Genomic DNA, 21892 nt, shown 5'->3' on the forward strand with positions numbered 1-21892 from the left:
TCCCCTTCAAATCTGGATCTATGCAATCTATGGAACAATGAAAGAGATACAGTACATAAAACCCAGCAAAACACATTGCTTTCTACAAATTTACAACCAAAAAGGGGGCGCGAACAGTTATAGGTCCTAAATCTACAAGAAACAACAAAAATTGGGTGTGTTGTGGGGGGCAGGGAAGACGGGAAGAAAAAAAAAAAGAAAAGGTGAGGCACCCTTGATAAATCATGATACGGCAGGGATCAAACAGTTACAACTAAAAAGAAAAAAAGATGAGTGACAGCGACCCAGCAAGGACAGAACAAGCATTGTGTGTGTGCTATCTCAGTCTATATGCCTGCAGACTATGTGCTCCAATGTGCAGAGAGATATAAATAGCGCCCATTAACACAGCAGTATTAACCACCGAGAGACGTAAAAACAGTTCATTTAGCTACTTAGCATAGGCTATGCTAAAAGGTGGAAGTCTGTGGTGCGAACCGGATCATTCTCTTCCTTCTTCTACATTCTTAACATCCTTCTCATGAAGTCACCAATAACGAGTATAGGTTTTATTTTAACTTAATGATAAAAACAATTGGCCTCCACAGGTATTTAGTTAAATACATCTACAGTACACTGTCGCACGTCGTGGCTTTTTAATTTTTTTTAATCCTTCTTTTAGCCGTTCCCCCTGCCGTTTCCAAGCAGCAGCTCTCTCTCTCCCTCCCTCTCTGCGGAAACGTGCAGTAGTGCCAATTTTACATCTGTACAAGACCGGACAGGACAGTAGTGCTCGACGCCATCTAGTCAATTCAAAACCATACAGTTTTTTTGTATTTTTTTTCTTCCTTAAAGTAGCTTGTAAAATCTATTCAGAGAAAAGTGTGGTTAACAACCAATAATAGTAGTGATGAAATGTACAGAGGTTAGCCTATAGGGTCAAGTTATTTCTCGTGGTAGGATCTCCTTTTTTTTGGTCTTTTTTCTTTTACGTTTTCATGTTTGCTTTCATCTTTTTCGGATCTTGCTACCCTTACATTCAGCATGGCACAGTGCAGAACTACTCGCACGACGACGGATGATGACAGACTGTGCAAAAGAAAAACGAAACCGAAGCCACACGTTTGAGGTGTTTGTTGGTTTCGCTCGCCGAGACTGCGCTCACGACTGCGTTTGGTTCAGTGGATACGAATATAATCTTGCCTTTTGTAAAGTAAATTTGTTGTCTTTTTAATTATTAATATTATATCCAGTATGAGAAAAAGAGAAGTCATGATGAGAATTGGGGGGAAGTGGGGGAGTGGGTGGAAGTGTGGGGGCTGGAGCTGTACAGGCCAGGAATATTTATATATATATATTTATAATTCAGAAACTCCTTCGATGCTCCAAAGCAGCGACGAGGAGCCTGTTCGCTGTAATGGAATGACAGGTTGTCGGGGGGCGGGGGGTGATATTGGCTTCTTCAGTGATGTCGTACACCTATCCCGGTGCTCCTCAGCTGCACATAAACAAAAAGAAAGGATACTTAGTCAATGTCACACACTATCTGCTACCATCCAACATACAGCTGGCAAGTCAAGATGTGTCAAACTAATTTCAGTTCAAGCAATGGCTGCTGTGTCACAAAGAAACGTATGTTGGTACCTTACTGCCAAGTGTCATTTTAGTGTGTTACTTGACACATCTGCCTGAAAAGGAAGAGCGTAGTTATTCTTACTTCTTGTCCGGCTTGCTGCCGCCGCTGCTTCCTCCCCTGATGGACACCGTCTGGCTGTTCTGGTAGAATCCTCCTCCGCTACGATGGATGTTGGGGTGAGTAGGAGATGCCACTGGCTGCTGCCCAGGCCGGATAGGTTTGGCTGGGGAGAGGAGAAAGAGGAGATTTGCATTTAATTTCAGACAAATTAAAAATAACAGTCTGTATAAAAAGGGTAAAACATATGTTCTCCAGTCAGACCTTCAAAAGAAGGTGTTCATGTGTTTCTCATCCATCCCTACTTACCGATCTGGGCTGAATGTCCCCTCCTGGCCATGTTCTTGGCCCTGACAGCCTCCTTGATGCGGTCCACCTCCTGCTGGTAACGCTTGCGGTCGCGGGCGGCATTCTCTTTAGCCTCCTTCAGGGCAGACTCAAGGGCCTTGACCCGCTCAGCTGTAGCACGAAGACGTTTTTCCAGTTTAGGAAGCTCACAGCGCAGGTCTGCATTATCACGTACCAGCTGTGGGACAATTTGCATAGAGTTAAATCGTTTAACCATCAGTCTACCAGTGGGGAAGCATAATTGAGCAAAGATAACGCTATAAATGTGGTACAACGAATGGAAATAATGGCAGAGATGACAATGAAGAAGAATAGAGTGTTTATCTACCTGTTTGTGAACCTTGGTGAGCTGCTCAAGATTGTTCTCAAGAAAGGAGATTTTCTGTTTCTGTGCTGCGCTGCCGCCTGTGTCGTCCGAGTCCATCTCAGCGCTCTGCACAACGAATACAAAAAAAGCATTCAAACTTAAATACGCAGGGGAACTTATCAGTCATCATGCATTGCTGCTGTTTGTGGCAGACTACGGTGCAATTTTGTTATCAATTAGGAATATTTTAGCTTAAAAAATTCCCCTCATTGCAATTGAAGAGATGTCCTTGTTAACTCGGCTATGAACATCGATAATCATAATGGCCCACCTTTTTCACTCTGGTGGCCAAGTCCTGGACAAAGAGTTTCCTCAAATTGTGCAGGGTCTGCAGCTCCTTGGCCTTGAATGGAAAAAATGAATAGAATAGAAAAGATGACCGGACAGAACCAATGTTCAAGGATTCAAACACAGCTGATGAACAAACTCACTGCAACAGTGCATGTAAATATATGTTGCTAAGCATTTACCTCAATAGGTACCTCAATGAGGCTGGTATTGAATTCAAAAGCATTTATTTGTAATCATATTGAATATAGTGTATATACTAATGGATATTGTCTCTGATATCTTTCTCTTGGCATTTAGAACTTGCAGCAATGTGGCAGTATCAACTGAAAATCAGAAGTCAACTCTGCGACACCATCAATTCTACTGGCAAAGGAAGGAAACGCCCCTGTCTGATGTAAAAAGGACCCACAATAAATGCTTTTTAAATCATTAGGTGATATAGATGAACCTACCACTGTCTCCTCCAGACCCTTCAGGTCCTGTCTGGCCTGCTCCCTTCTGTCCTGCATCACCCTGAACAACAAAAACAACAACAATAGTTAACATCTACAGAAATGCACACACCATAATGCTACTGATAAGTGGCTGCACATGAATCATATGTGGCAAATAGACTGAAGCATATTGAGTCAACTGAGTGAAAATAGTAAGCAGTGCAGAGCTGTGTGTGAAACGTACGTGAGCTCATGCAGCTTGCGGCTCTTCTCCTGGTCTGTGGATTTGAGTTTCTCGTGCTCCACTCTGAGCCTCTCCTGCTCCAGCATGATCTTCTGGTTCAGACTGCAAGAGACGACGTAGCATCATGTTCATATGAACCTACTGACTGAACTGAAGTATTATATTATTGTAACGACAGTTGTAACGAGATGAAACATTTCACCTCGTTACTCATGTTAGCGGTTTCTATATCCAGGTGATTTTGTTTGTTGTCTTCTGTTGCAATCCTTTAATTTCAAAACAGATCAATAACTACCGAAACAGAAAATAAGTCTTACTCCTGCAGCTCGGTGATGAGTTTCTCCTTGTTGTCCAGCTCATCTCTCAGGCTGCTGATCTGCTTCTGATGAGCTTCACGGTGAGAGTGGATCTGCTTGTCCACCGCTTCCTGAACACACAAAATTGAGATACTATTTAGTTGACAGAATGATTTACAGAACCAGTAAAAACCACCATCATACAGTGAAGTTGCTTCAAAGGTCAAAAGACCAACATTATGCATGTTGGTATTCTTAAAACAATGATGTTGGCACTTAATCAAAGCTAAGCTTTTACATTTAGGATATAGGTTCATATTTTTTTCTTATAGAAAAAACGGTAGTGTTCACTTGTGTCCTCTGTTTTATGGTTCTGAGGAGCATACCTTGACTTCATTGGCAGTCTGGATCTCATTTTCTTTCTCCATAGCATGGACTTTCTCTGTAAAACATGAACACACGATTCATTATCATGAGATGAGAGTAGAGTGATGAAGACAACAAAATGAAAAATAATTAGAATTGGGTTTTGTTTACACTTCAAATGTATTGTAATTCTATCCATTGATTTTGTTTAAAAATTAAATCCTGGTTTTGATTCTAGTCAAATAATTTAAGAAAATAAACTAAAATATGCTGAAATTAACTAATTCAGACTTTCATAATCTCAGTTTGCGCAAACTTTTGTCATGCTGCTGCTGTCTTGTGCACACTTTAGCATTCACTCTGATCTGCCATATTGTAAACACGATACAATCTGGTAGATCCTTATTTTAGTTGAAAAGTGTTAACTACTTCATAACCAGTTCTTCTAGCAGTTTTCTTCTCTGAAACTCAACACAAGCAAGTTTTTAGAGTTGGATAAGTATACGTATGCAAGAATGTTGTGGCTAAAGACCTCTGAGGGGCTGCTGAACTTCCCTTGAACAGTGACGTACCCTGAGCACTGAGCTTGACGAGTTCCTCATTGAGAGAGTCCACAGTCTCCTCCAGCTGCCTCTTCTTCTGCTCCACGTTGTGAAGATACTCAGTCAGGGACCTGATTTTAGCTTCATGCTGAAGAACGAACAAAAAGTTAATACAGTTGTTTATACATATGATCTTTCTGAGGATTTAGAAATAAAATAATTATTTCATCAAACACACACACAGATCAGCCTGGCATGTTTTCAGTTCACAACAGAGGTAAGATCCTACGTACCTGGGAGATGCGCAGCTGGCAGGCAGCCAGCTCCTTCTCGTTCTCGTCCATCTTCTTGTTGCTCTCTGACTGGGTGCCCTCCAGCTGCTTGCAGCGTTTCGCCATGGTTTTCACTTCTGACTTCATCTTGCTGATGTAGAGACGGGCCACAGTGAACTCCTCATCTATCAGGCCACTGCCCTCGTGTTGCTGGAGAGGCAGAAGAGTAAACATTGAAAAGGGACCTCCACATGGAGGGAAGAGAGAAGTGAAGAGAACCAAGGGTTCCTGCATTTGGTCATCAGAATATTTAGTACGAATTGGCATCGTACTAAATATGCATCATGGTTAGTCAATGGGTATTAGAGGTGGGAGAAATAATAAAATGTATGATGCACTGCGATGCTTTATTGAACGATTCAGCATCGATGCATATAATATAAACGATTATTCATTTTTATTGAAAAAGGAAAATATATAATATATTTTATATAAGTAATGCAGCACATAAACTGTATGATACAAATAGGAATTGGTTTGAAAGATTTGAAAGAAAAATATTGATATTTAAATCCAAAATAGAGAACGAGAATCGTTATAATAATCAAATCATGACCCTCTGAATCGTAATGGAATGGAATGGTGAAGTCACTGACGATTCTCACTACTAATGGGTATGAACCTTTTTACAGTATCAGGGCTTGAAGCAGGAAAAAATCCTGTGCCTGAAATTTTTTATGCATTGGGGAGAAGAAAATTCTGAACATTTGCAATCTAAATGAATTAATCTGGTGCACTTGAGAGTAAACCCACATTATAGTTTGAAACAACATTCAAAACACACACAGCCAGTATCACTAAGCATAAAGTCCGCTAGCTTAATGCTAACGTATAATACCTCAGAAATTAGCATCACCAAGGGCGTAACTTTGAGTTGAACATTGGGGTGGTTGAGATTTCCACCTGTGAAGCAGGTGTGTGTGTATATATATATATATATATATATATATATATATATATATATATATATATATATATATATATATATATATATATATATATATATATATATATATATATATATATATATATATATTCTGTGGCCACCAGCCACTGCGGCAGGTTTGGGTTTACCAGCCCAGATATATAGTTTGTGCCTAAAATAAAGTTGACCGACTCAGAAAATGCATAAAAATGGGTCTTGAACGTGTACAAAATACACATTAAAGTGTGTGCAAGTGTTCTTGTTAGGACTCATGGTCCTTAATTGTCTCTAACTTTAAGTATTTTGTCCCGATTACAAATGGGTTTGTAGTGTTTCCCACAGGATCTTTGGAGACTATGGTGGGGGGATTGCGATCCTCTAGGGGGGTCCGGGGGCATGCCCCCCCGGGAGAAAATTTTGAATAATTTCATTTTAATGCATCAATTTGGTGAATTCTGAGAAACAAAATATGACATATCAATTACTGACCAATTTCTTACAAACTGCTGGTATTGATACAAATGTTGACATACTAAATGGGGTTGAGGAGTTTACGCATTCAAGAAAAGATGAGAACAAAAATGACTAAAACACAATTTGTTTATTATTATTATTATTATTATTATTAATAATGATAATAATAATAATAATAATAATAATAATAATAATAATAATAAAAGTGGGTGACTATTCCTCAGCCTTCCTTGGTGTTTTGGTTTTGACTGAAGCCTCGTTCACATACGTCGTCACTCGCCCATCTCTGAGAGACAACTGTCAATGAATGTGAATGTGTTCTAGCGGAATGTGGACCAGGACAGGCGATGCGATGTGGTCGATCGGAGATAAAATAATTTTAACTTTCTGCGATGCGAGTGAAGCGAGTACCAATCACAATGTAGAATAGAGATGATCGACAGTTGCCGTCAACAGAGAGTTCCACAGAGAGTTGTCGCTTGAAGTCGCCGCCGGCGGCAGTGAGTTTTTTTTGCCAGCGAGTAGAATTCAGCGAGAAAGCGAGTGACGGGCGAGTAGCGACGTATGTGAACGGGGCTATACGCGCACGCACTGTCGAACTCGCCGGCTGGGGGGGGGGGGGCAACCGTGAGTGGTGGCACTGGAGCCCTAGCAGTAGCTACCTCCTGTTGGGAAGATACTTTTATTCTTTTGCTTTTTTTCGCGTGCTTTCTTCATACCACCGCTGATGCGGGGAGAGACCGGGAGAGACAGTAGAGAAGCGCAGGTCCGGCAAGATGGGCGAAACCAAATCTCAGAGCGGGAGGGGGCACAGACAAACGTCACTATTTTTTACTGGTAAATTGAGAAAATCTACCACACTGTTGTGATTATAATGCTGAACATTCAATATCAATAATTGTGATATCATATTGGGTGGGTTGTGGTGGCTGGTTTGGATTATTGGGTGGGTTGCAACTGTTTTAATTCTGGCTTTAGCGCTGTTAACACGTCACAGTTTTAATATTTTTCATGCGAGAAAGTCACAGTTTAATCCAGTGCAGAGTCTGTGGGAGCCGCGACCGGTGACCAGGGCAACGGCTGTCACAGCGGCGGCAGCGCCGGTCTACTGATCTGATCGCCCAGGGCCAACCTCTGTCGTCATCCCGGGGGAGAAAAACGAGCCAAGTAACTTATCCGCACGCTTTTAGAGGTTTGCCGCTGGCTGGTTAAATTCTTTTTATTAGATTAATGTTGGTCTCATTGATGAAATCTAACAACTGTGGCAGTCGCATTAGTTTGTCTGAATGAAAAGTGTGCATGGCTGCCTTTGGGCTGATGTTATCAATCGCTCTGGCTACGTTGTCCCGGTCCGAGGTGCCTGGAAACTTAAGGCCCGCCCTACTCTGCTCTGATTGGCTAGAACTCCTTGGTTACCTTGAGTACCATTGGTAGTTGGAACTATCACTTTAAACGACTGGTTACAGTTAAAAAAAAAAAAAAAAACACTTCACCAAAATATTGCTACGCCGGATTTCCGGCACCGTGCCGGAGGTCTTCAAGCCCTGCAGTATATTTGTATCCTTCTTCCTCTACATTCCTAGCAGCTGGTGTTGCTACTGTGTCCATAGTGTTGCCATAGTAACTAATCACAAGGCATGCCAGTACCTTGATGTCATTGCTTCCTACAGCAATGCCGATCTCAGCAAGGTCTTTGAGCAGTGAAGACATCATCTCAGTCACCCTCTTCTTCTGGTGGTTGGACATCTCCTTCAGCTTCTGGAGCTCAGAGTCGAGAGATGACAGGATGGACTGCAGGGAGAGAGAGCATTCATTCATTGTCTCACTATGTTATTCTACTGATTTCAAAGGAATAACAAACAGCAACTGAAACATTGTGGGAGCAGAGAACAGTGTGCAGATTTTGCCTTTTGCCACTTCTATTGTTTTCAAACCCTTAATGCTCATCAAGTGAACATATTTCTCCCAGATGAGTAAAAAGGCCTTTGAAGTTGTGGTAAAAAAGGATCTGTCGCAGCAATAAATGTGTGCATGCAAGTCTGCAGCGTGTCTGTGTACAATTTAATTATGTTACATATTAATGTAACCAAAATTAAGGACAAAAAAACAACAACATACAAACAATATTAAAGCATCACAGTGATTTTGGGCATGCTGATATCTGAACCCAGCTCACCGATTTCTGGCTAAGCTCCTCGCTGATGGCCTCAAACTCCTTGGTCTTATCCTCCACCTCCTGGCTTTTCTGATCATAGTTGACGGCAAGCTCCTCCAGAGCCTGCAGCACCTCCTTCACCTCGTCTTTGGAGGCCTCGTTCTCTGCCTGCAGGCGGTTCAGCTCTGCCTGGAGGTTCTCATGATCACGACGGGAGGAAGCTAGAAGCTGCAAGTGGGGGAGGGAAGTGTATTTTACTTGTTTGCAAATGCATTAGGGCTTATTCAGTGCTACAAAGGTATTAGGTGTTTGTTACAATGTGGATGAGTAAGCAATTTGCACATTTATCTATTAGCAAACATAAGTATTCCCTGACTTCTACATATAAGAGTTAAAGCAGCATGCCACCGTTCTCAAATGAATGTACATTAGATCTTGGAACGTAAAATTAATGTTCTTATGTATTTATTGTAGCCCTACTTGAGACGACAGGACTAGAGTAAGTATAATATAAAGCGACAACCACTGATGTTGAAAAATAAAGCCAACGTGGAAGTGCCACAAACTGCAGTTCCTCAAATGGCCACTTGCAGCTGGCTCCAAAAGTACATCAAATCAGCTCAATGCCCATTTTTTGGATTAACTGTGAATTAGGCTGTCATCACTGCCAAGACTGTGCCGGCCAGATCCACCCAATTTGACCTTCGCAACTGCTCTTCAGAAAAACTATGGGGGGTGTCATGGAGACTAAGTCCACACGTCCTACTTTTCATGGTACGTGTCGAGGGCTCGGTGAATGTGATTGTATGTGGCTGATTTTTGCACGCGGTCTGGAAAGTGAGAGAGTTGGCTACTACAGAGTCCCGCAAGTGTTGCAGTTCAGCCATTTCACGAAAGTAAAAATGCAAATTAATCAATTTGATAGAAAAATAAATAAATAAATCACCCAGCCCTAAAAAGAAGATTTGCAAAATTCACAGCATATTTTATCTTAAAATATATTAAGCTTCAACTGTACTTGTTGGTGGTAAGCCAAACAAAAACATTTTGGCTTCTCCAATTTGCACCAGGTGTCGCACCTGGTTTTTAAAGAGAATGGGAGATGACACTGATGTGTGTAAATTATGTTATGCTCAAAACACACCTGTGATAAAAACACACTTAAAGAAAGAGACAAAATACAACCTCTTTGCTCCTTGCACCACAATTTATAGAGATAATGCCCAGTTTCACGAGAAAAAGTGGAGTTAGACACACCCTAAACATACTTGCCCCAATGCGCTATAGATCATTAAAATAGGGCCATAAGAATTCATTCTCCACCTGCGCCTACCCTACACCTGTTGGACCTGCAGTACTCACCTCATCCTGGTCCAACATCTGCTGCTTCAGCTTCTCAGCCAGCTGGCTCTGCTGGTTGATTTCCTCATCCTGTGAAGTGCAGAGTGACAAAAAGACATTAGCATTCACACCAGACACCAAAGCTATCACTGGATAAACAAAACACTGTTTTTACTCTTATGGAAATGTTTCATTTTTTTTCTTATGGAAATATTTTAATGTGTTCAAAATTGATAGTCTCTGATACTCTAAATGAAAAATAAAAAGTGGATGACACAAACGCATACAAAATGGGAACTCTCTTCAGGCTGTTGTATCCATGCAATTTGTCCAACCAGGCAGCAGGCCTTGAGGTGACGTCTATGGATTAACATTTAATAATTTCCACATCTGGCTGCCTATGATCCAAAGACCAGCAGGAACGCATTAGAATGAAACAGCTGCCTTGCTTCTCTCAAATCTCCTCTTAAGATAAATTAGATGGAAAGCATGAGGCTTGAGGCAGGAATGTCTGAAGCAATCTTGTTAATTACTCATCATGTCATGTCTTCATTTCATTTTTTTTTTTTGCAACATATTTGATCGGATTCTCTCCAAATAACCTACAGCAGGTTTAAAAGTGTAATTCTCGTATTTTATGAGGAAATTCATTTTGACCTATTCTTCATCCAAAGTGTCAGTAATATGTTAAACTGTTACAAAATGTGTGTATAATACGTGTACAAACCCACATTCATACACCTCTGTCATAAACATCCTTTCCTCTCACTCACCTTATCATCCAGCTGTTTGTAAAGTTTGGCCAGCTCAGCCTCACACTTGTCCTTCTCCACGTCGGTGAGGCGAACACCCGGTATGTTTGGAGTGGACGCCTGCTTTTCGTTGATAATGTTGTCCAGGGCCTGCACCTCAGCGTTGGCCTTCTCCTTGTCAAATTGCTCATCTACTGGCACACTTTCACCTGAGGTGGGAGACCAAACACACACAAACGTTTAGTATATTTACTAACTTTACGTTTAGAGATTTATTTGTACTATAAAATAAACATAAGTTGAAAGTAAATATTGCTTGATGGGATTTCCTGTGTTTTGAGACAGTCAACGAATACATGGAATAAACGTTTTATAAAAAAAACTATCACAAACAGGAATGAATAAAGTGTCTATCGCTCAATGGTGAATGGACCATGGACGCTTTTCTATCTACTCAAGGTGCTTCACACTACGGTCAGTCACTTTTAGCCATTCACACACATTCATACACTGACGGCAGAGGAGCCACCTGCACATCGGGACCTAACTCATTCATACACATTCACACACATTCACATGCCAAAGTCGCAGCATTGGTGGCAATACGTGGTTCAGTATCTTGCCTAAGGATACATCCATGCATGTAGAATGGAGGAGCCGGGATTTGAAACTCGCTCTACCTCTGAGCCACATATTGCAGCCCAATTGTTTTATATGGAAAGTCATTGTGCTTCATGGCGCCTCTGTATCCAGTGAGAATTTGGCATAAGACAGTCTAATTCCTCACCATTCCTCCAGCGGTTGAGCTCATTCTCCAACCAGGTAACAGTGCTTCTCAGGGTCTTATTCTTCTCCTTCTCCCGCTCGTATTTCTGCTTCCACTGCTCTGCTGTCAGCTCGACATTCACTGTGACAGTGTTCTTGATGGTCTTTGCTCTGGAAGTAGAAAAAAAGATTTCATGCCACTGAAAGGACTCTAATAAGTAGCCAGCAGCCAAGCTTAAACCATCACTAGACCAACTGTTACACTGATGCACTAAGAATGCATGTATGGCTGCCAATTACTTTTCTATACCTACACATAGACTTCTAAAATTCTATTTGAAGTTTTAAATACAAAATTTCATTTTAAATTGATCTCAATTCAAAAGTATTTATATTACAAACTTAAAATTACACAGAGCAGTATGGCTTGTTTTCATTCTAATGGCCTACCAACCTTTGTCCAAACATGAGGGTGGATTTGGTTTCAGACTCGTTATATGAGGAAGGCGAGCAGCAGATTACAATGGTAGTTCGACAGTTACCACCCAGTGAGTCCTGCAGGATACGGGTCATCTTGCTGTCTCGGTAGGGGATGTAGGCCTGGTATACACAAAAACATATGCAGGAACATTTAATCAGCACAAATTAAGGTACTGTTGTGGACTTAAATCTATGTTGTGGTTTCATGTTTTATACATATATATAAACAAACGGTGGACAGGATGCAAAAAAGGTGATGATACAAAACCACAAATTTTTCTCTCTTGTTTTTCATATCCATTTTGTCAAAATTAGATGGCAGTGGCAGTTAAATGCTCTGTTCATTATTAGATAAAAACTGCAACGCTGCAGCAGTCTGCAATAATTCTCTGCATAACACCTCATTTGTTTAAGCCCATCACAAACACATCAGCAGCAGTACACCCTCAGGTTGTTTACAGAGCGAAGGGGCCGAACAACAACCCATTGTTGATTAAAGTGAAAAGTGTGAAATTACTATGAAGCAGTTAAGCAAAACATTGCTCGGAGGAAAGTCTTATCTCCTCAAGTTATTTCTGCAACACAAAGGACACTTTCACAGAAAGATAAATGAAAAAGAAGCTGGTTTCCCAGATGAACACCTAGCTCTGGGCTGTGCAGCTGTTAAACCATAAACACCACTTCTGTCCGTTACATAAACAGTAATGTCTGTCATTTGAAAATGCTATAAAAAAAACATTTAGGGAGAAAATCATCAGCTGAGATTATAACAGATCTATTTTTTGTTTTTTTTGTGCTGAATAAGCTACATGATAGAAAAAGAACATATTGGTACTCCTTGATGTCGCTAAAAGATTTCATGGCAGATTGAATAAGAAACAACACCACAGAGATTTGAAGTCAAGTTACTGACCGTTCCTTCAGCCAGAGCAGAGATGACGTTTCCCAAAGATGACAGAGACTTGTTGATGTTCTTGGCTTCATCCAGAAGTGCTCCCTCTGCTCCCGTTTTACTGACCTGAAAATCACAGACAATAACCATTAACAAGGTCTTTTGCAGCTCAATGTTTCTGCCGATAATGCTGCCTCGGACCTGCGGTGGCAGGGCCGGATTTTACCACCGTTAACTGCTTGCTGCGATTACTTTATCACAAAATATTGAATAAGTCAAAGACATCAGCTAATATGTACAGATGGTTCTCTGTACCTTTTCACTGCCAGCCAGATCCACCAGGTAGAGTTTGCCGCTGAGCTTGTGTTCCGTCTGAGTGTTCTCCTGTTTGACGTTTATCAGGAAGATACTGTGACTCCTGGAGCTGTGCTCGTTCATGTCTGAAGGAGAAATGATACCCATGTGATTAAAAGCATCAGCCTCAGAAATGCAAACTACAGTTTGTGGTTTTGTGACACAGACTACAAGACGTTTTCTTACTTGTCACTGCTACATGTCTGTTGGATTTGCCTTCATCAATTGTATCCATCACCTCTTCTGGGCTGCAGACAAATCTCTCAGTGCAGCCCTTTAAAGAGAAGCGGAACATGAGGTTTGATTGTCGGCCTTCACAAGTTTTACCAGATATTTGACACGAGACAGGGGGTCATGTCTCACCTTGACATATGGTACTCTGTTTTTGTCTTCATGCACTGACAAATTGGTCTTCGACACTGGAGATGAAAGGATATTTAAATATTTAAATAGACATTTGCATTATATATTCTGTATATTATGTGGATGTTCTTTGGTCATCACATCTCAAGGTTCTTGGACATGATTGACTCCAATCAGTAAATAACTTCTGAAATGTATCCCCATGGCTTTGAGGTGTACGAACTACAAAACCTCCAATCGCCAGGTTTATATACACTTAGTGTATATCTTAATAGATGAGCTACAACCAGTTAGAATAATACTGCGGGAACTGTCTTTAAATAAATTTAACAAGTAACCCTTTCATTTAACTAAATTTAATAGAAACAATTAATGAGCACCAAATCAGTGTTTTTGACAAAATAACTGGTTAAAATGAGAACCTAGTAACGCAACTGATATATATATATATATATATATATATATATATATATATATATATATATATATATATTCCTATATACACATTTACAGCTGACGATTGCAAACAATGTCAGTGTGTTTACAACTAACATCCCCCTCCATCAGGATTTATAACAATTTCCTTGATGATATATCGACTATCAGCAGCTCAATCTGTCACGTCTAGGAAAGATTAGAGGTTTAAGTTTTCAGTGCACCATCACAGCCACTTACCATCCAAAAGGTCCCGGATCTTGTCTAAGTAAATTTCAAAATATGAAACCTGTGAAGAGAAGAAGAACCTCATTATTTGGCAATCTTGCATCAATCTTGAATCAAAATACACACAGGAGCCTGTCTTGTTTTCTGCAGATGACAAAACAGCAATGTAGTAATAAGACAGGTTTCAAGAAAATATAAAAAAGACAAAGTTGTAATTAATTCTAATCATTACAAATAAGGGAAACCCAAGGCACAGAAAAAATGTGTTTTGAGAGAAAAAATGCTTAAAAAAAGTGTTTTGAGAACAGTTTCTATCGTTTGAGACGGGCAGCTCAATTCAACATGAGTTATTTGGTTTGCAAAAAATAATCTTAATCTGAATCCAGTAAGTGTTTCACAACTTTAAATTATTAAATTTCATTATTTCTCTCTAGAGATCAATAAACGCAGTCAAGAGTCAACATGTTACACATGACAACTGAAAAATGCTTACATTATTAGAAGTAAATAGCAAACTACAAAACACAAATTACTTAGCTTGTTGCTAGGAATCAGTTTTGAATTGTAAGCCTCCAATAAATGAGATTTATAAAAAACAAACATCTGAAGGTAGAATTTAATTTGCATATTAAAAATGGCACTTTCTATTTGAAGGGCCGTGTGTCTCTCTAACCACTGCAGCACTCTGCTTCTCAACTGGTGGTGACACAGCTCAATAGCTCGCCCCTTCCCAGAGCTTACTTTGATATGAAACTCCAAGTTTTCATCCATGGAATAGATATAGTTGAAGATATCTTGAACTATCCTGGGGATGATGCCCATGGAATCTGTGTCATGGAGATTCCCCTGCAAACATAGAGCAAACAAATAATGGTGTGAAAAGTTTCACTTAAAAATAAAATGCACATTTGAAATGAACACCACTTGTTAGAAGTTATCCTTACCTCCATGGTATGCGTTTTGCCAGATGATGTCTGCCCGTACGCAAAAATAGTTCCATTGTATCCCTCCAGGACATCTACAAGACAACATACAGAAGGTTTTTGTTAAAATGCTGGACTTGTGTCACTTTCATGTATTGTGTAGTATGGAGTAAGACCGCACCTTTTACAATCTTCTGGGCGCAGGCATTGTACACTTGTTCCTGTGTTGTATTTGACTGAAACACTCTGTCAAACATGTACGGTTTGCTCTGGAAAGAAGAAGAAGAGTGAGTGAGTAATGGCTACAGTACCAAAACAAAACCCTTATTGTGTCATTGTTGGGGCTGTTAGAATGAACTTGGGGAATTGAATAGAATTTGAATAGTAAAAAAAATAAATAAATAAAAATAAAATGTTTTTTAGAAACGTGTTTTCTAGCATTAGCAAATCTTGCCCTCCTCGCCTTGGACTACCCGCATAAAAGGATGCTTTTGACACATGAAGGCTGATAACCAATATAGTTTTCTGAATCACAATATCACGATCAGAAATAGCCGACAGCGGCGCGCGCATGGAGATAACCACGCGGCAGCATTCGGTGAAATGAAAACAAAGATATTGACGGACCTCTCGAAGCGATGACGTCATGACATAGATGCATTCATGCTGCTTACTGCTAGCTCGATCAAACCATCGGCTTTTTCATTTGGAACGAGACCAACAGCAGGAGGCGTGAGAAAGTGGCGGTGACACGAGGAGGGCGTAGTCATGGCAACGGGGACACAGCGTCACCCGGAGAACGGCAATGTGGTTGTTTTACTTTCTTAATTATTAATTATCTAGAAAGCTGTCAGCTGTTGGTAATTAAACATATTCATTGGTAGGGCTGGGTAAAAAAATCGATTCAATCGATTTTGGATCGATTTCATTTAAATTTTGCAATTTAAGAGTTTACGTCCTGAAAACCGTAAACTCTTAAGACGCACCGCCCCGAATACTGCCCGTAAATAGGCAAACAAACCCCGCCGACTGGCTTATTTAGCTTTATTTTGATGAAACCGAATGCATACACAGTTTATGTCTGACCTTAAATAAATATAGGTTCTGAAAACATGTTGCCTGCCTATTGACGTTGACTGATACACTGCCCTCTGGTGGACAAAACATATACAACTTAAGTACCATACCATACCATATAGGTCTTACTGAAGGCTTTTAATGGTCAAAAGATTATTAAAGATTATTAATTAATATTCGAATATATTCGAATATTAATATTAATAAACAAACGAACTTCGAATATGATTTTTGGGGAAAAGCCAAGGCCCTAGTGCTCGATCCACACTACGTTATGGTGCAACGTAAACATCTGACTGAAACAGTTATCCCCATGATGTATACATTTGTGAAAGACGACATCCTAACGAAAATGCAGTCAGCAGAGAGTGTCGGCAGAACTTGTGTTGTTTATGGTGAAGAGCAAAAAATAAAGTACATCTGTATTTTGTAACACAGTTGAGCCATTTTCATTATGTAAGAGCCAATCGAATCGAATCGAATCGTGATTAATCGATTCAGGACCTTATGAATCGAAATCGAATCGATTTAGGAAATTGGCCACGATACCCAGCCCTATTCATTGGTAATGTCTTTGGAACACCCTATAGCGGACAGGAAGTAAAATAACCACTTAGCCGATGATGGCATTGTCAGCGGATAAGCCTGTATATTGTAGTTAATATTAATAATAGACTGAATTTGAGCATTAAATATTCTAATATTATTTGAATATTGAAAAAAATATGGAATGAAATTCAAATAGTATTAGAGGAACATTGACAGCTCTAGTCATTGTAGATAATAATCTGTGATGTTTTGTAAACAGATCTTTGTGCGCTTCTTTCTTTCACCTACTAGCCATTCAACAAAATAACTCAATATTAAGTTAGTTCGACACCAAGCAGCCAAAGAAAATCTATTGGTAAACAGGATGTTATGCATTCTGCATGTCCAATTGCAGTAAAAATAGGTTGTTTGTAATCAATATAGCATGAGCAATGATTGCTCCAATTGCTGAGGTGGCAGATCTACAGAAACTCAAACTTGAGAAAAATAAAAGGGTAGTGGCATTTCACTCATTCACCCCAAATTGCATGGAGAGATTTCAGAACATGAGTTTTACTGATGGGCACTAACAAAGATCTCATGCCAGACTCAACTGCGTTACATGGCCAGTCATGTGACCAGGGCGCACCCAAACTGTCTTATTTGAGAGTACGCTGTCCCTATAAAACTTCTCCCATCTCATTTGAACTCCTCTCCAACAATATCAGGATAGCATTTACAGTGAAATAACCTAAACTAGACTGAGCTTTTACCACTGTCTAAAGAGCCTGCCTTCTTCAAACAAGCATGAGTAGCTAGTTGTGATATTCTGTGGACTAGTCAAAATTTCAAAGCACAAATCCAGTCCATAAATTCAATAACTGGAGTTATGGAGGCAACTGTAAGGTAATAAAACGGATGCTACAGGCAATTCTGAGGTTCAAATGAGATGGCATGCTGTCTTTAGAGGTTTGAAGTCCAACTTGACTCATCTCGTCTCCAGTGTGATGGTGGGATTCTAGCTGTGGTGTATTAACAGTTGAAGAACAAGGCAGCCTCATTTGCATGCAATACCCCAGGTTTCGAGATTATCAACATATTCAGTTATAACACCTGTAAGAGCTAGAGAAGGCTGAGAATGTTGACATGTTGTCACCTTAGAGACGCCACTGATTGCGGCTAACTGGTTTAGGACATGTAAACACATTCAAACCTCAAGGTTAAATTCACAAGTTTGTCACTACATAGCCAAAGTTATAGGCACATTTCCCAGTACTAGAATTATTCAGACTGCTACAGCTGAGATGTCCTCAATTTGCACCCCTGCTCATAATCCTCCCTGACAGACGGTCACATCTAAAGCACAGCTCGGTGCAACACAGAGCAGCAGCATCTTAAGACGTTGATAATTCAGTCCAATTAACCCTGTCCAGAACAAGAGCACTGTGCCACTATCATGCCTGCCAGACGCTGTCAGCAAACAGTGGCGCAGTTGGAGTTGAAGGTCCTCATTGTTACTACTGCTACTGGCCTTGTTACCTACACTTCAGTCTAATAGGATTACTTGACAAAAATGTAATTACAGGGAAAAGCATTGTTAAAATATTAATAAGTTCTCTGTCACAGCTATTTAGAAGAGACTGTAACATAAAGTCAAGGTTATCCTGCAGCCTCTTCTTATTGTATGATGCATGCAATATAATTTGTTTTGAGCTGCTATAGGCAATAATAAGTCAATCTTTTCATGTTTGATCAATTTGGGTTTGTTGGCAACCTTGCTTCCTGGTACACAGCTGGCAGAGGGGGAAAAAGGTGTCAGTTGCTTTGGTTACTTGTTTACATGCATTAGGAGTACCTTTAATACTTTTTGCCCTTTTATATCCACTATTACACCAAAAGTAGTTGTGTTCTTGGGGTGAGGGGTGTCCCACACTACTGTATGCAAATAAGAGATATGACAGCAAAGCATGGGGAAATGACCTGATCTTTTATCAAAACTGACACTGAAGTAATGAATGTATTAATAATTAACCTACTGCACTTGCAGTACGATGGCAAAACAAGCTAGTTACAACACCCACACCACCTCATGTGGAAACTTGGTCTCCCTGCCTTTCTGGCAAAAGGCTCACAGGAAGTGAGCCACAGCTGAGTAAGGGCATACTGATCTTGGAGAACATAATTTCTGGTGATGGGATCATCATGAATATCTGTGAGCATCAAAGCAGCATCACCAAGGCCTGCAGTGAAGCTGCTTGTTAGATGTCTTTATAATGTGCAGTGTGGTCAGCTTTTCCGCTGGCTTCCACACCCTAGATTGTTTCAAAACGGATACAAATATGAGCTAAGTGAGTCAGTCATCCCGGATAAGATCATCTACAAAACAAACTACATCACCATAGTAATTACCCTGCCCACCAGGAGAGATCACCCAGTGCCCAGCCAACTGCCTGTTCTGATTGGTCGAACAGCTGGTTACCAGGAGAGAAAACACAGTGGGATTACCCAGGAGGCCTATGTTGCTGCTTATGGGCACTGTACGTGTGTAGATGCACCAGCAGAAACTACAAGGCTCCGCCACACTTGCGTCCTTCATTATGTGCACTGGTATTTTGGCACTATGACTGGCACTCTGGGCTGGGCCACATCATGCCTGAGGGGCACAGACAGTACGTTTGCCATTAGTTAAGGGCCTCAAGTAAGCGTCAGCAAATTATCCAAGAAGCCACCACAGCTACAGGCTTCTCTGCTTTGCAAAACAGAACATGAGAAGTATCTTTGCATTCTTAATTAGTAGTTTAACTCCAAACAGAATGCAATTCATATCCACTCAGGCGAAACTTGCAACTTGGTGAATGCAATTTAAGATCAGTTTCTATTGCCTTGTAAACTTGTTTCAAGCATATGTGAGTAAAGACACAAAGTCCACAAAGAGAATGATAAAGTTGCTAAGGAAACCTAATGTTAAGCCATGAGTTTTTTTCAAATTACACACCATTGGCGTTTGAACATTTAGCATGTTCAAACTTGAGGAGCCACTCACGTTTATGCTGTTGTTATGCTTCCTTATGACTACAGTCATAAGAAATGTAAAAACACTAACGTTTTTAATTTTTTGCATGATTTTAAATGCTGCCATACAGATATAGGAGATGCATGCACTGGCATGTACAAGAGTTGTGTAAACAGTGCCTTTTTAAGACATACTGTATATAGGGATATGATTACAAAGCATCAAATGCAGATCATTGCAAACTGACCTCAAGGCCAATTCTTTGTTGATTCAGTTAAGTGAAGGTAACATTGCACTGCCTTAGAAAAGACATTTCCTTCCGTCTTTTGTCATAGTGGGTTGCTGTGCCCATTCCATTAACCTTATCAAGAGGTACATCTGTATAACTAGATGGGCCAATTATACCAAAGACAACACACTTTGGTTGATCCAAACCTGAACGTCCTAATTTAATGAAAACAGTAAGCATTTACTCTAGATTTTGCATATGTCATTTATACGGTTGGGTCATTAACTGTAAAGTGTCCAGTTACTGAAGGGCAGTACCACTGGCCAGCATATAACTCAACATTTCCACTGCAAATTACATTATTATGACGTTGCCATTGTCTGCGTTTCCAGTTCCTTAATGGGAACTTCTTTTTCATTTAATGTAATATTCAATACAAGTTTACTTCAGCCTGCAGAAAGGGTTGGTAATGAAGCCAGCTGGTCAGGTAGCTAATGTTAGCTTTAATTGAGCAACAGTATTAAAAGTAGCCAGCTAGCCAAGGCCGGCTAATCTGTCAACTACCAGCTGGCCTAGCCTGCTAGTATGTTAGCCACTACTAAATCAAAGCTGGCTTACGCTTTATGCTGACGCAAACCGTTCATAATTAATAGCGTTATCGTTACAGATGAACGCCTACTTATTGATTAATGTCATGACAATAGCGCAGTGTGTAAGAGGTGCAGGATTTGCAGGCGAACGCTGGCGACATTTTAACCTGTGCCAGCCAATGTGTCTGTGGCTTTGTTGAATGACAGCTCGCTAGCCATGACAGGGCAACTGCGAAAAGTGACATTTTATGCAAACAGCAATTTCACTGGCTTTTTGAAATGTAAGATTGAATGCTGCTGCCCACTATCCATATACCGGAGACCGAATAAGTAACCAGTTAAATGTAAGTGACTGTTTTGGTGGCGCCAGAAGTTGGCTTCAGCTGAGGGCCAGCGGAACAACGCAATGGTGAACAGGTCAGCCCTTGCTAACGTTAGCTAACAAGCTAAGGTGCTAACTACCATAGCTTGAAAGACAATCAAAAATGGCGTAGTGCTGACTATGCCAGCAGGCTCTGTCAAATATGTACCCATAGCCCTTGAACACAAAATAACTCACCGCGATTATAACGTTTTCTTCCCCTTGAAACTTGGGAATGTATCTGTCGCCTCTGACTACCTCGGAGCTGTTCAGCGGCCTAAAACGGCACATCACTTTGATGGTGCACTCCGCCGGGTCGGCCATCTTCCACGGTTTACGAATGGAAATTCAGCAATAAAATTAAAGTATTTCCTGGATCCTAGGGGCAGCCGTTGGGGGGCGAAAAAGGAGGCCGAGCCCCTCTGTCCTTATCTCGGGTTCTGGGAAGGGCGATAATCTGTCGGGCATTCAGCAAAAATCCTTGTTTTCCTCTCAATCACTTCCCCCTCCTGTTAGGAAGCCATGATACCGGTGGATCAGCGGCTGGCCACCTCGCCCCTCCTGCTGCTGTGGATGTGGATCACAATGACGTCACCTCGGTGCTCCCTCCTCGCTGTGTGGCTGTCGTTGTTGAAAAAATAAATGCATTTGATAAAGATTTTGGCAAAATGTTTATTCATAAGTGAAAATGTAATAAAAGAAAGATGTTAAACCATATATGAAACTACTCTCTAATTTGACAAAAACAGATTTATTTTGTCCTTGTTCTATATACTATCCCCTGTATAGTAAAGCTACTGTATATTGAGTGCTTTGGTTTCATTAAAAAGGTTTCTGTTATTGAAAGAACTATATACATTAACTGAACTACAACTACTTTTGTACAAAATTGAGGTTCCTCTTACTTACTTGCATTTGATGCTACTCCACTATATTTGAGAACATTGTACTTTTTACTTTGCAGATTCAGATAATCAACACTATTTTTGTAATTATTATAGATAAAGATGTAAAATAAATAGCTCCACCTTAAACAGCGTTGATATTATACATGTTTTAAATTATTATTATTAGCTATTATAGTGGTTTAAAAGAGATGTATGTATTCATATATA

General features: G+C 40.3%; 1 protein-coding gene across 1 annotated transcript; it reads right to left on the reverse strand.

Annotated features, from left to right (window-relative positions):
• Positions 1-728: 728 nt before the first annotated feature.
• On the reverse strand, positions 729-21333 carry LOC311012364 (kinesin-1 heavy chain). Its single transcript, XM_084007802.1, has 26 exons — positions 20976-21333; positions 15161-15248; positions 15001-15074; positions 14798-14902; positions 14069-14117; positions 13394-13449; positions 13217-13304; positions 12992-13116; positions 12698-12802; positions 11759-11904; positions 11327-11475; positions 10561-10748; positions 9809-9877; positions 8468-8674; positions 7939-8082; positions 4854-5042; positions 4591-4708; positions 4039-4094; positions 3674-3783; positions 3357-3458; positions 3131-3191; positions 2659-2730; positions 2349-2453; positions 1982-2198; positions 1697-1838; positions 729-1477 (listed from the first exon to the last, which is right to left on the reverse strand). Exons 1-26 carry the CDS (start codon positions 21099-21101, stop codon positions 1474-1476), a joined length of 2895 nt encoding a protein of 964 aa, XP_083863928.1. The 5' UTR covers positions 21102-21333; the 3' UTR covers positions 729-1473.
• Between the last annotated feature and the right edge of the window lie 559 nt (positions 21334-21892).

The sequence above is a fragment of the Eutrigla gurnardus genome (assembly GCF_963514095.1).
Source record: "Eutrigla gurnardus genome assembly, chromosome: 4".
NCBI classification, from domain to species: Eukaryota; Metazoa; Chordata; class Actinopteri; order Perciformes; family Triglidae; genus Eutrigla; species Eutrigla gurnardus.